We start from the raw sequence: 14,885 nt of genomic DNA, 5'->3' as shown, positions 1-14,885 counted from the left end.
AATGCACTGTGCACTGGCTGAGGTCTGAGACAAAAGCACCAACATCATCTCTCCTTGCTTCTTGACACAGTAGGACCTCACACTCCTCAGCACAGTGGACTGTATCTTTTGTCTCTGAGCCAAAATAAGTTCCTTTGGTTGTGTGTTTTGTCACATTAGCTAGTACAAACAAGAAGGAACTCAACCAAGATTATACATAATCTCCATTTAATAACAAAACTCTTGCAACCAATTTACAGAACTGTCATTTGAAAAATGGCATCCTAGCCCAACTCCATCTTTCTTACCTTGTAGACTCCTGCCTATTTCAGGGCTATGAGAGTTAGCTCAGAACAGGAACAGTGGGTACACAGAAAGAGAACCTTGACTTTTATTTTTTTTTACCTGAGCTGGTCCAGCCTTAACCTTATCTGCCCAGGAACCCTTGAGACAGGGCATCGTCTAGAGTGTGGCCCCTGGAGAAAGCAGGGTTAAGGGCACCTCCAGCATTTTCCTAGCAGATGTACATAGGATGTGTGGAAGGCGGAGGGAAAGTCCCAGATGCTCCCAGAAGCCTCTTCTGTCTTTCGTGCTCTTATCCCTTCCTCTTGCCATCATTCCCAATCCAGCCTCAGCCTCTTTCCTGTTGTGGAGGCTCTCAGATGGAAAGAGGAACTGAAAGGCAGAGCCTTAGGGGAGAGGCCCGGTGACCCGGCTGCAGGCCCTCGGTCTGGGATGATCCATGGGAGATCCACAGTTCTGCATCAGACACGGCAACTGCTTCTCCTGCAGCTAGCGGACCTGCGATGGAGCCAAGAAACATGGGCTGCTGTGTAATAAGGCTGAAAAAAAACATCATCACCTGCAGCAAGGAGTCACAGTGTGGCTCTACCTCAGGTCAGCCAGGTGACTTTTTTTTTTTCCTTGAGACGAGATCTCATGGACCCCGGACTGATCTGGAACTCTAGCCAAAGATGACATTAAACTTCAAATCTTCCTGTCTCCATCTTTTGGGTATCTAGAATATACATGTGTACCACCATGCCTCGTTTATGAAATGTTTATGAGGCTCAAGCCCAGGACCTCTTGAATGCTAGCCAAGCACTCTCCCAACTACATCCCTAGTCCCCTCAGGTGAGTTTATATTAGCACATCACATTAAGAAGGTAGACTTCTTTCTGTCAAATGAATCAACATATCTGCTGATCTATGTTTTTTAATATAAAAATTGAATATAGATTCACACCCCATAAGCTCTAGGGTGTACTGTGTACCAATGGCTCTTCATCCAGCCTTGGGGAAAGATGCTATCCATCACCACAGCTTGTGAGAGACTGCTTAACACGAATGCTGTGCTTTTTCCAACTTTGTGTGGCGTGTTGGGCGTGAGGGTAATTATGAGTGCAGGTGTAGAAGTCAGAGGACGACCTCAGGTGCCAGTCTGAGACATACTCTCTTGTTGGCTGCCGAGTACACCAGGCGACAGCCTGTCTTTGCCTCCCATCTTACTATAGGAGTAGATATACAGACTATATCCTTCTATGACATCTCCCCCCAACATTACATGGGTCCTGGGGGTTCAAATTCCTTACACTTACATGGCAAGTCTTTACCCACCTTGCCATGCGCCCAGCCACATCTATGCTTTGATATGCACTGTCACACTCAGTCTTCTCTCTATACAGATTCATGCAAGGCTTTGAGTGCCCAGTGCTGATCCCTCTCTGTAAAGCATGGAATGCAGCTGCTAGTAACTGCTTTAGGGGCCAGGAATGAATGATGCTGGAATGGATAATAGATCAGTTACACTGTGGTTTACCCACTCCAAGCCTAGCCAAGCTCTGCACAAGTTCTACCTCTTTTAATCACTGCAAAAGAATAAAACACAGCCAGGATGGTTATGACCAGAAATCTTAGGCTTACCAAGGAAGGGTATGAACTTGCCAAAGGCCACCCACAAAAGGCAGATCTAGGTCACAGACTCAGTCTACCCTTTCCTAGCTAGTGCTTAAATTGCTAGACACCCAGTGAATTCGTGTTGTAAGTGTCCGTTCTTTCTCCTCCCTCTCTGGCAAACATTCCCAAACCCCATTTCCACCCCTTAGAAGGTCCCCCAGCATCCTGGGGTAGGTCCTTCAGAAACTTGGGCTGCTCTCCTGCCCCACACTCACCTGCACAGTGTCATGGATCCAATCCAGGAACTCTGCTACTTTGGCATAGACACCTGGGTGATTGGGCTCCGCACAGCCACGACCCCAGCTGACCACCCCTACAAGATGCCACGTGTCACCACTGGGACACACCAGGGGTCCCCCGCTGTCCCCCTGAGGAATCCAGGAATGAAGACACAAAGAAACAAAAATCAGACCTGTTGATGAAGCAGCACCAGTCAACCATGGGGAATGAATTCCCCTAGGGGAGGGGAAGGCCACTGCTTCTTGACATCATCCCTGCTGGCTTCACCTTCCATAAGATCATAGTATAAACTCCCTAGAGAGGCTGGCTTTCCAAATCCACGTGCGCTAACCCAGGGACCAAGCTGCCCCCTCTTCCCACCACCAGCAGGTCCCCTGCTCCTCCCTCCACTGCCAGCTACACCTGGCATGCATCTGCTCTTCCATCCAGGTAGCCGGCACACAGCATGCGGTGTGTTAGCGCCCCACTGTACATGCATGAGCTGTTGCAGAGGTGGGTGCTGACCAGGGGTACCACTGTGTCCTGCAGCGTATCTGAGCTGTGAGCTGTAGGAGACACAGAGAAAAGCTGCAGGGTACCACAGGGGCAGAACATCAAGAAGAAGAGTCAGGGGTCCTGAGGACACAAAGACTTAAAAAAGGAGGCTCAGGCAGAGCTGTGGACCCGGGCTAAAGGACAAGAGTCTGCTGGATGTCCAGCTGGAAATGAGGAGACCAAGCGAAAGATACAATATGCCGAATGCTTAGGTCATAATGCTCCTGGGACCAAGAGCAGGGGAGTGAAAGGGCCCAGGCTTAGGGAAAATGTTTACCAGTTGTTCTGCACAGGAACAGGCAGGAGAGACTAACTACCCAGGACTCACCAAGAGAGGAAAAGAAGTATCATTGTCAGATAACCAGGGGAGGGGGTCCTGTTCCCGTTTAGAAGATGCCTCTCCCTCCCCACTTTATGCCGAGGACCCTGGAAGCTCACTCACTGTGGCTGGGGTCGGTGTGGCCCCAGCCAGACACCCAGCACTGCGACCCTCTTGGAAAGTGCTGCTCCTTGGCCGGCAAGCACACAGCGCCCACGGTGTCTGTGGAGAGGCACATAGTTCTGCTCCTGGCTCAGGATGGGCTTCTCTCCTGCAGAGCCTGGGTGAAGAGCTCCCCCATCTCCTTCTCAACAGCGCTGGCACCTGGCCTCTACCACCAAGCTTACTAGTCAGAGATAGATAGGTTGAGCAATGTCCCACCTTGGGGTTGGGGGGAGTTGAAAGTATGGTATCCCCTAGAGGGGGGCAGTGTATTTGCTGCTCTGCCCTCGCCTTAGGAAAGAATGGAAATTTGTCTGACACTGAATACCAAATTGTAAGGAGACCCATTTGTCCTTTTCTACAGAGTGTCTGAGCCTTCTTGAGGCTTTATTTCCAGAATTCTGTGACATATTCTATGAGTGGACTCAAACATGATTTTAATTCATACACTGACATTCCATGACATAAACATGCTTTCTTCTAACTGCATCAAGGAGGAAGACTCTGTTTGGAGCTGGTCCACACCTCTCATAATGTTGTCCATTTCCAACCTAACTACAAGAAGACAGGCCCCAGCCCCGCAACTTCTACAGAAGGCACTAGCAACCTATAATTTTTAATACTGCTTTGTTTTCAAATTACAGATCTGTGTATGTGAATTCATGAGTGTGTGCACGTAGGATGTGAGTATGTGCATGTGTGCATGTTTCTGTGGATTTATGCATTTTTTGAGAAGGTATGTCAGAGAATGCAAGAAGGTAGTTGCTGGGACAGCTGCAGTCTGGGAAGGGCCACCCTTGTTGGGGAAGAGGAACCCTGGTCCTGGGCTGAGGGGTCTATCTATCTTTTTTCTAAACTTTAGTGTTCTTGTCTGTGTATACTTTCTTCAACATAATTGTTACATGGATTGAGGGAGAAAGGGGATCTTTTAAAGGCCAGCTATTGATGGAGAAGGCAGGAGTGAAGTTCTGTTTGGGACATCAAAGCAAATGCCACCTGTGGCCTCATGAAAAAAGCCTGAATCTCTGTCCTCCAAAGAGCAGTATAACTTATTACAACCCAGTCTTGGAAGAATGCATGCACCCTACCATTCCCAAAGAACTGAGGGGCTTAAGATTTGCAGGGCTACAGGAAGCCTTAGGAATCAGCTTACCCGTCCTCCCACCAGTCTCTGCTCCTAGGTCACCACTGCACCCAGCTGCTCATTCCAAGGCCAGATCCTCACCTGAGAAGTTGAGTGGTGTCCGGAGCTGCAGGAGAGCCACGTCATAGTCATGGTTCTGGGCGCTGTATAAGGGGTGGGGAATGATCTTCTCCACCATGGTTCCCTGGTGTTGACGGACAGCACTGTGGCTGACGAGCCCTGCATGAACCCGCCAGCTGGATAGGCGGGACAGCCTGAAACTGCACATAGAAACCCACTGAGCCAGGGAGGAAGGGGCAGGGAAGGTTGACCCACGTAAGGCGGTGGGTGGAGGGAACTTTCTATGGAAACCATTAGTGGCCACTGTCACAGACCTGTTAGCTCCTAGGACCACAAAAGCATGTGGTCCCTTAATATTATACTCAGCTGACAAGACACTGGGAATGCAGCAGTTGCCCAGATCCTGGACTAAAAAATATAGTTCAGCCAACAAGTGCTTTCTCTACGCAAGCATGAGGAGCTGAGTGCAGATCTCCAACACCCACATGAAAACCCAGGCATGGGTGTGTATGTCTAGAATATAACACTAGGGAGGCAGAGATGGGTAGATCCCTGGTGCTTGCTGGCCTGCCCACATACCCACACACAGTCACAGACACAGATGACACATAATTTAAAATAAAATAAATCTCTAAAAGCATAAGGTGGAAAGCAATTGAAGAAATCACTTGGCCTCTACATGCACATACGTACACATACACACAGCAGTTATTGCTACTATTCATGCAGAACTGAACTCGGCACTGAACAAGGACATCCCTCCCCTACTTGGAGACAGCTGGACACAGACATTTTATTCAGGACCTACCAAGAGACAAACAGAAAAGGTGTGACTGACCGATCTGCCATCCACCCACAACACTTACCTGTACATGCAGTGGGCAGCAGTCACTACCCAGTGGGGTGCCAGCACAGAGCCCCCACACGTGTGCCGGGAGCCAAGCATCACGCTCGCTTGCCATGGCCAGCGCCCAGAAGCCACAGTCTGTCCGCCAACTATTCGAGAGGCCAGAGGCCTTGCCCCACACTCTGCAAACAGAAAAGGGTGAGGTAGAAAGAAGTGCAGAGGTCTGTGCAGACAGGTCCCATCTCTTATTCCTGATCAGAAGGAGGGGCAGGAAGATAAGGGTAGTGCTTTCTTCAGCCTACGCCCCTGACCATGTCTGTGGGGCCTGTGGAGCTCCAATGCCCACCACAGTGTACAAGTCAAAGTGTCCAGGCATAACAGGTGTGAGGAGGGACAGATAAATAGATGGACAGATGTGTGGGAAAGTGGGTGAAGGAGCCTGGTACAATGTTTATCATTTGGCTCTCATTCACCCCTAGTCTCTGGAAGCTGCTGACAGAGCTTGCATATTCGCAACCAGTAATAATGCCAGCTATGGGGCTCTTCAGAAGGAAGGGAGAGAGTACCAGTAGAGAGACTATCAGCCCAGCACAGTGGCTGATGGGACATGGTAGAGACTGCAAAGGACTCTGTTTGAGCAGGTTGTATCTGGGCCCTGCAAAGCAAGGAGCCCAGCAGAAAGATGGGCAGATAGACAAGGACGCTCCAACCCAACTCCAGGCACGCACCCACAGAAACTTGAGCTAGCCCCTCCATCCAGCTCTTCCACACTCAGGAGAACTGGAAGACTCTCTCCCTCCCACCAACTTCCTGGACACAGGATATGACTCACCAGAGCATTTGAGAGAAACAATTCGGCCAGAAGGACAGTTAGTGCTGCAAAACAGGGGTATCCTTAAGGAGCTGAGGAGTGCCACCCAAAGGCCACTGATACCCAGGGGTTTAGAGAGTGGTCAGGGGGTTCTCCACAGTTTTGTTTTGCTTTCTTGAGACATGTGGCCCAGGCTGGCCCCAAACTCACTCTGTAGCCAACGATGATTGTACACTCCTGATTTTTTTCCCACCACTTCCCAGGTAGCAGCTGTATAGGTATGAACCAGCACAGCCAGCCTATCTCCATAGCTCTTAAGGCCATCCTGTAGTCATGACCTTAAGACACCACCATTTTCACCAGTTTCTTCCCCTTCACAAACATTCAGGCCCATCCCAGGACAGCAGCCTGCCCATTCTGCCCCAGCAGCCAGAGGGAAACAGAAAGCCTTCACAATCCTGGAAGATCCACTTGGGTAAGGCCCATATTTACAACAGAGAATTGACAAATGAGAAAGCCCAGCTGTTTCCATGTGCTCTGAGTAAACAGGTGCTCAGTGGGTAAATGAATGGCTGTGGCGTGGATGAATGAATAGAGCCCCACACCCAGCCTCTTCCAGGCCCAATCTCTTCTCTGTCCCAGGCCCTTCTTTAGGGCCTGCATAGTCAGAGTCTTGTTCTCATGTTTCTTCCTGCCTCTTGCATAAGCCTCAACTCCCTTTTGACCCAACATCCTTGCCTTGCCCTTCCCATCTCTTTCCTCCTGCATCTCAATCCCTGGTCCACGTGGCTTCTGGTTTCCTAACCCTGTAGCCTTTCTGCCCTCCTGCAGAACTTGAGAATCTCACAGAGAGAAAAGGACAGCTGGATTGCTCTACCTTCAGTGCACTCCTAAGAATGAATATGGGAGGAGGGGGAGAGAAGGAGTTGTTGGAGACATGGCTCAGAGGTTAAGAGTACTGGCTGCTCTTCCAGAGGTCCAGAGTTCAATTCCCAGCAACCACATTGTGGCTTACAACCATCTATAACGAGATCTTGTACCCTCTTCTGGCATGCAGGTGTACATGCAGACAAAACATTGTATACATAATAAATAAATCTTTTTTAAAAACTGATGGAGCTGGGACTTGAGTGAACAGAGGAGCAAGTAGGCTGAGATAGCTTCAGATCAGGGCATCCACCTGCCCCCATCCTGAAGTTTGAAAGAGCCCAAAATGGGCAAAGACCTCTCAGCTTGTGCTGCCTAGGGTATGCTGAGAAGTTTGTTCTGTTTTGAGTTCCTTTCTTTTTGGACACTTGTCATTCGCTTTTCTCCTGAGATACCAGAATTAAAGCAAGCAAAGCATAGCCATGTGGGTCCCTCGACTTGGAGTCATGAGCCTGGTCCCAAGTGTGCATTGGCTGTTTATTGGTCTCACTGCCATGGATAAGACTGTCTAACCCTACTGAGCCTCAGTTTCCCTGCCTGTAAAAGTGGATTATGGTTTGAATACAAAATGACCCACCAAAAGCTCACAAGTAGAGTACCTGGTCCCCAATTCATGGCACTACCTTCAGAAGTTCTGGAAATTTTAAGCAGTGAAGCCTAGCTAGAGGAAGCAGGTAACCAGAGGTACATCCTTGAGACACGTATCTTCTCCTCCCCTTTCTGTCCACATGAGGTGAACAGCCTCCTCCTGTACCTATCTCTGTCACTATGATGCTCTGTCTTAGCACATGGAGCCAAGCAATCGTTGGCTGTAAAGCAAAGAGGTCTTTCTTCCTGTACATCGCCTTTCACGTGTATTTGGTCATAGCAACATTAAAAACAACACAGGGGAATAAGAGGACCATTCTAAATCCTGTTCCAGTAACTACCAACCTTGGGGGGAGTTGGAACTTAGTTTGGGGTTTTGGTTTGGGCTTTTTAGTTGGTTGGTTGGTTGGTTGGTTGGTTGGTTGGTTGGTTGGATGATTGAAAGGTTGGATGACTGGTTGGTTTTTGGTTGTTTTGGGATATGTTCCTGTATCCCAGGCTGACCTCAAACTTTCTTTACAGTTGTGATAACCTTTGTAATCCTTCTGCCTCTGCCTCTGCCTCCTGCTTAAAACTCAAGCAACAACACTGCACAGTTCATACAGTACTAGGGATTGAACCCAGGGCTTTGTGTATGCTAGGCAAGTACTTTATGACATCTGAGCTACATGCCCAGCTTTGCATTTCTTGTGTGGAATAAACAATATATGCCAGGGCATGTGGCCTGGGTTTGTGGCTTCTGGCTGGGAAAAGGTCTTCTCTGCTCTCATTACACTATCTATGCCCTCACCATCAGGATCCCCTGAAGGGGAATGCCCACCACTCACCTAACCCACAGAAGCCCTACCTGGGCTGCCATGCCTCCTCTAGTAGGCCTCCCAGGCTAGCAGAGAGCTGAGCAAATTCCTGCGATCTGTTGAGCTTAATGTCATGCAGATTCACTGCCTTGTGCTGAGCAAGCCTGGGCAGAGGAAGAGAAAGCAGGAGGAAGTCAGCTTCAAAGTGCAGCATGAGAGGGCTTGGAGGTGTCAAAGCAACACTGAGCATGAGGCAGATGCAGCAGCATTGCAAATGAACAAGATGGTGACTTCTGAAGGCATCCTCCCAAGCTCCAGTTCCCCCACAAGCCAACCAGGCCTCCTGCAAGTCTGGCTGTTACCTGAGGTGCCCAAGACTCTGGCAGATGCGCATCCCCAGGGCAGGGTTCCAGCCCCCATGGCAGACCAGGAGCCAGTCTGGCCGAGCCCGTACTTGCACTTCAAGCAGGAAATCCTCACCCTTTATTCTGAAAGATACTAAAACCACCAGGTGAAAACCCTCCTCCTGCCTGGCCAGGAAGGGACAAGAGGAGATAGACACACGGATCACCCCAGGTCAGCGTCCCTGCTCCCCCGGGTGCCTGATCAGTTCTAAAAACACAGAACACCTTTTTGTAGGCATTTCAGTTCTGTTTTGATCATGTGCTTTAACAAGGTGCTCTAAAGCAAGTGAGGTGACTCAGCAGATAAAGGCACTTGTCATCAAGCTTGACAACCTGGGTTGAACCCTGACAACCTATGAGATAGAGAACCAACAAATTGTCCTCTGACCCCCGCATTCATTCAATGGCAGATTCACACGCACATGGGCACACACACAAAGTAAATAAACAGGGTATTGGGTCACACTCTTTACCACAACGGCCTTACAAGAAGGCAGTTACCTCCCTCAGCAAAGGGAGTATCGAGGCACAGAGGGAAGGCAACTTGCCCAAGGCCATAGAATCAACAAGGGACCAGGACACAAGCCAAGCCTCCTGAATTCAAATATTGTCACAATAATACTTAATATTTATCAACTGCTTTTTTCCTCTTCTCTCTCTCTCTCTCTCTCTCTCTCTCTCTCTCTCTCACACACACACACACACACACACACTCCTCTATTGAAACTCCAATCCCTCAGTGTAACTGTGTTTGGAGATAGAGCCTTGAAGAAGGTAATTAAGAAAACAAAGAGGCTTGTCCTACAGCGTGCTCTCCTAGCATGCACATAGTCCCTGGCTTTGATTCCTAGTACTGTATAAACTGGGTGTAGTGGAATGTGCCAGTAATCCCTACACTCTGGAGACAGAAGCAGGAGGAGCCCACATTCAAGACCATCTTTGGCTTCATATTGAGTTAGAGGCTAGCTTGGAAACATTAGACCCTTTAAAGAGATGAGATGCAGTCACAGGGTGCTGGTCCAGTAGGGCCAGTGTCCTCATAGAAGATACCAGCTCATTCACTCTTTTCCTCCCCACCTCCCAGCAAACGTTATGGCTGGCCAGATGACTCCGATGACTGATACAAAGGCTCAGAACTAAGCTTCTTTTACATACTTGCATGCTTTCTTATTATAACTGCATGCAGTAAATATGTTTATTTCATTTCTGTTTTATACAGAAAGAAATAGAAGCTCAAAGAAATAACATACCCAAGGCCATACATCTGGCAAAAATGAGGAAACCCCAGATATGATCTAACTTCTGTAAGTCTTTCTAACCCCCAGCCTTTGGACAGCATTGTACTGTGTGAATCCCAACCCTTACCTGGAAGAAGGGACAGTGGAGACAGCCAGAAGACAATATGGAGTAATGTTCCCAGATGTCCGAGTGGCCCTATTGTTCACACACTGCCACTTCATAGCACTAGCTCCTCCTCCCCCACATCGCTAGCTCACACAACCACAAACGACAGGATTCCATCTCTTCTACTGGCCTGGCCTCCTCGCCACACTCCCAGCTAAAGATCAAGACACTCCTCAGAGAAGCCTACAGATCTTAAATCTGAGACCAATGTTGCCAGGAGGACTTTGTCACCACCCTCATCCCAGTAGAGGAAGAGGCAGATGGGTGGTAGCAAAATGCCGGTCCTTCCTTTTGGTCCTGAAGCTGTAAGGAGCCCTGAGCTGGGAGAAAGGCTCCTGTAGCTTTGAGGGCGTGGCCCACCTGTTTTGGGAAGAGATGGGAGAAGCTCTTCCTCACTGCTGACTCCTGGACAGCTCAGGGCCATCTCTTCCTCCTGCAACGTCCCTGAGATGGGTGGAGAGGCGGCTGGCCATAGATACAATACTTCAAGGAAGCACAGAGAGAGTCACAGAGAGGCGGGGGATGGGCAGGGAAATCCCCCAGAGAGACTCAAGGTGCTTAGCAAGTCCATACTACCTCCTAGAGATTCTCTATCAGTCACGTTGCCTAAAGACAGAACCCCATCAATCGATAAAAGGGGCACAGGACTGTCTGTCTTTCTCACTGGGAACGATTTCTAGGGGGAAAAAAACTGACTAAAATCATGGATCATCCACATAAGTGACAGGACTATAGGGACAGGCTGTTCCCACTATGACACTTAAATCCCTCCTATTCCATGGGTAATCCCTTCCCTGTCTTACTGTCTACACAGCACAGATGGGGGGGGGCTTGTCCATCTACATACAATGCCTGTTCAGGACCTGCTTCCATCTCCAAGCTTCCCCCAGATCCTGTCCTCCTCCCTTCTCCGGACAGAAGGACCCAGCACTGACCTATGAGCCATGAGCCAACACCTGCTCCAGCCAGCAGCCCCAGGGCTCCCAGGATCGCACAGCCACGTTGCAGGCAGCACCAGCGCTGGAACTGAGAGACTATAAGGGAAGCAGAGGGCTATTTTGGCTTCCTGCTTCTGCCAGAAAACTTTACTCAACCCTGAGACATCAGTAAGTTCTAACAGGCGCCTGCCCATACCCCATGGGCTCAAAAGGAATAGAACCAGGTTCTGATCTCAGACACCTAGATCCCACTTGTTCCTGAAGTGGGAAGCACAGCAAGTAGGGGATAAAGAATGAAATGACCGACATCCTCACACTGACCCAAGAAGTGTATAAGGGATGGAGGAAGATCATCTTTTGCTGACCCCATCCTGTCCCTCCCTAATGGCCCAGTGTAACCTACTGGGTTGCTGCTGGTCTCCCAACTGTGTTCTGAAGATCCCAGGTCCAGGACCCTCTTCTGTGCACCAACTCTCCATTGGGCCTTGGTTATCCAATGTTGGACTCTGGAAAAATGGTTGTTGGAAGTCCAGCAGCCCCATACCAGGACTGCCAAGAGAAGACCAAGCTCTCACCAAATTTCTGTATATAATCTCACCCCTACCCCAAGGCTATCTTTAAGTATTCACCTTGGAGATGCCTCTCCATCCCTTTCTGCTCTCCTGGAGCCCCTAACCCCATTCACTTCACTCTCACATGACTGCAATAGCAAAGGGAAAGCTGAAATCTAGACTGGGTCCACACCAGAACCCATGTTCTTCATTAACCATGCCTCCCATGAGCCATCAAAAGAGCACCACCTGAGAGCTGCCAGCATCCCACTCTAGGCACCTTATTCCTTCCTATCTTGGAAAAAGAGGACAGGGACACACACACACACACACCAATCTTTCCCCAAAAAGTATTTGGTCCAAGTGCATAAGCCACCGTAGAAGATACCATAAGGAATTCAGGGTAGATCAGCGTGAACTGGAATTGCTCAAAGACTTCTCAGTCTTGTCCCAAATATAAGTCATAGTACATGTCAAATGACCACAGAGAGTTCAACTAAAGCACTAATGGCATTCAAAAGATGAAGAGGTGATTTTTCACCAATGAGATCAAAGTGTCCAGAGGGGGCAGTCTCCAAGGCAGGATCCTCGTGGGTGAGTAGAGCTTGCACTGACACGTTTCTTTCAGGCATTGTGTGGCCCCGGCAAAGGATATTGGTGAAACAAAGACAGGGTGGTAAGAAAAAAAGCAGGATAACACACACAGATGCCTGAGGCTCTTGGCCCATGATGAGCAATGAAAGATACTTGACAAGCACTGAGCAGTTTGTCACTAGGCCTACAACCTGCCCTGTGAACTTAGATAACGCAGACCATCACTCCAAAGTTCAACTTTATCATTCATAAAGTAATAGTGATAACTCATACTTCCTAATGATTAAACCCTTACCCCAGTGTCCTTTAGCTGCGGTTGGTAAAGGCCGGGCAGCTCAATCCACAGGAAGGGGTTAGGAATCTGGCCTTGCTGTTCGTTATTCTCCATGGTACAAAACCCAAGTAATCATTCTAAGATGCAGTTATGAGCATAGCAGTCCAATCTTTAAAGTACCCAATGGATCTTTGCAGTCTCAGCAGCTAAGCCTTCATGTCCTAGCTCTAGGCTTTTTCTAATCTTGTTCTTCCTCATTCTCCAGAAACCACACAGTGGCTCACAAACATCTATAATGAGATCTGATGCCCTCTTCTGTCATTCAGGCACGCATGCAAATAGAGTGCTCACATACATAAATAAATAGATCTGAAAAAGAACAACAACAACAACAACAACAACAAGAAGGAGAGAGAGAAGACTGAGAAGACAGCTCAGTTAGTAAAGGACTTCCATGCAATCATAAGGGATTAAATCCTATCCCCCAAACCTATACAAACCCAGGGACCTATAAAAGCCCATGATTTTATTCCCAGGTAGATCCCTGGGACTTGATGGCCAGCTAGCCTAGCCAAACCATTAAGAGACCAATAAGAAACCTTGTCTCAAAAAATAAAAAGAGAAAAGGAAGAAAGAAAAAGAAAAAAATCAAGATGGGTAGCACCTGAAGAATGACACCTGGGGTTGTCCTATGACCTACACATGCATGCACATGCTTGAACATGCACACATATGCACATACACACACCAGACTGTCATGATTCCTATCTGAAGATCACTTTTCCCTCTTGACACATTAAATTGTCCCAAGTGATGGCAAAAGCCTGAACCACTGATTCCAAAGCAATATTATCTTAGATGTGATTTTCATGTGTTCAATGGAACAGCTCTTGGGTCCTGCCTTGGTGGTCTGCTAAACTGGCTTTTCCTCACATTTTCATCTAGGGTAAGGAAAACCTGTCATCCTCAACCAGTATAGTCCCCTAAACTCTCCAAAAGTGGTTTCACTAGCCTACTAATGAGCCTTTATGCCAGCTCTGGTAACAGAGAGGGCAGCAGCCCAACCCCTTCCTGCAGAGTGAGATGCCAGCTCACCTCCCTGACACCAGTCACAGCCAAGATAGGACTGGGCCTCCTAGCATAGACAAGCCATACTTCTCCTGGAGGAACACAGCTCCTATTGCGTGTCCTAATACACACATACATTCTACTTGTGCCCAGAGATGAGCGCCAAGGACAGCAGGCTTGGGGAAACCAAAGAACAAGTAGGAAAGTGGGCAAAGGCACGTATGGTTCTTCTCTGGGGGCATAGTTCCTCTTGAACAGATATCCCCTCCAATTAGAGAGCCAGGGCCCATTATAGAATGAATCCCATGGCACTCCCAGCCTTTTCTCTTATCTCAATATAATGGCACTAGATTTCAAGCCCAGCCTCTCAACAAATCACCTGGTCTCTGGAACTGCTTTGACTCAAAATGTACCTGCCCAAATTCATGCAGTAGCCCGAGAACACAGGCCTTCAATGGAAAGATACCTCTTCGCTCTACTAAGTAGGAATCAGTTTAATGCTTTGCTCAGTGCAGCCATGTGCAAACTGCTTTATCAGATAGAGCAAGGACAGCAAGAGAAGAAAATGAAGGGCAGTCTCTGGAGAGAACTCTAGCGCCACAGTCCCTGCTGGGATGCAATCCCTGCCCCAGAGCTGCTGGAAGAGGCCTAGATACCAGCATTCTGGGGTTGGGAGTGAGCAGGGATGGAGGAATGGCATGGGGCATGGTCTTACCGTATGAGTCAGTTGCACTGATGTAAGGCTGTAAGGTCTGCTGGGCAGGGCGCGGCTCCTGTCCTCATGTCAGGATCGATTCAACAACCCAGCCAGTGTGGTTGGAGGATGTAGTCTCCCTAGTTCACACATAGCCCCTCCCTGTCTCCGGCCCCTACACACATAGACAGGGGCCGGAGAGACAATGAACTATGCTTAGGGCCCATGAATAGGCCCCTTGTTCAAGAGAATCGGGGCAAGGTCTGGGCAGGACCTGGCAGCCCCAGCCCCTCCTATCTGCTAACTGAAAGCTGGAAACAGAAAAAAAAGGATGGGGGTGGGGGGCAAACTAGTGTTGCCTAGCAACCAGGTCCCTTGTGCCAAAAAATGTGCCTTGTGTATACTAGCACAGTTCCCCCTTCTTGCTGCACTAAAGAGTAATATTAGCATGAGCGGAAAATATGTCTGAGCTCTATGGAAGCTGGCCTTTCCAGCAGTCTCAGGCTGTCACTGTGTTGTGGCTGATAGACAACGATGAGGAATCATTGTTACCTGATTGCTAGGAAGTGAGGCCTCCCCACCCAATTCACCCCT

At 48.8% G+C, this 14,885-nt stretch overlaps 1 protein-coding gene across 3 annotated transcripts; it reads right to left on the bottom strand.

Annotated features, from left to right (window-relative positions):
• Nucleotides 1–206: 206 nt before the first annotated feature.
• Nucleotides 207–14,421, bottom strand: Tmprss5 (transmembrane serine protease 5). 3 transcript variants are annotated; one of them, XM_055622082.1, is made up of 13 exons: nt 14,313–14,421; nt 11,514–11,616; nt 11,108–11,206; nt 10,533–10,655; nt 8,727–8,862; nt 8,415–8,528; nt 6,074–6,117; nt 5,261–5,423; nt 4,416–4,594; nt 3,152–3,250; nt 2,578–2,720; nt 2,151–2,303; nt 207–780 (listed from the first exon to the last, which is right to left on the bottom strand). In XM_055622082.1, the coding sequence occupies exons 2-13, from the start codon at nt 11,587–11,589 to the stop codon at nt 772–774; spliced, it is 1,338 nt and encodes a 445-aa protein (XP_055478057.1). In that variant the 5' UTR covers nt 11,590–11,616; nt 14,313–14,421; the 3' UTR covers nt 207–771. The 3 variants fall into 3 exon arrangements, with proteins under 3 accessions (XP_055478057.1, XP_055478059.1, XP_055478058.1); XM_055622083.1 differs by lacking the exon at nt 207–780 and having other exon boundaries at nt 2,211–2,303; nt 3,148–3,250; XM_055622084.1 differs by lacking the exons at nt 11,108–11,206; nt 11,514–11,616; nt 14,313–14,421 and having other exon boundaries at nt 8,727–8,852; nt 10,533–10,590.
• Between the last annotated feature and the right edge of the window lie 464 nt (nt 14,422–14,885).

This window comes from Psammomys obesus, unplaced genomic scaffold, assembly GCF_907164565.1.
Source record: "Psammomys obesus unplaced genomic scaffold, mPsaObe1.curated_primary_1811, whole genome shotgun sequence".
Taxonomy (NCBI): Eukaryota; Metazoa; Chordata; class Mammalia; order Rodentia; family Muridae; genus Psammomys; species Psammomys obesus.
Note: the sequence above shows the minus strand (reverse complement) of the source record. Positions and strands in the feature narration are given on the sequence as shown.

Bases quoted from the DNA above. Each gene is read 5' to 3' on its own strand.
- Tmprss5 (XM_055622082.1), bottom strand. From the start codon at position 11,589: ATGGAGAGTTGGTGCACAGAAGAGGGTCCTGGACCTGGGATCTTCAGA. The intron at 8,863-10,532 runs GTGGGCCACGCC...TGGTGGTTTTAG, and splicing joins CCCATCTCTTCCCAAAACAG to TATCTTTCAGAATAAAGGGT. The intron at 5,424-6,073 runs GTGAGTCATATC...TTCTGTTTGCAG, and splicing joins TGTTTCTCTCAAATGCTCTG to AGTGTGGGGCAAGGCCTCTG.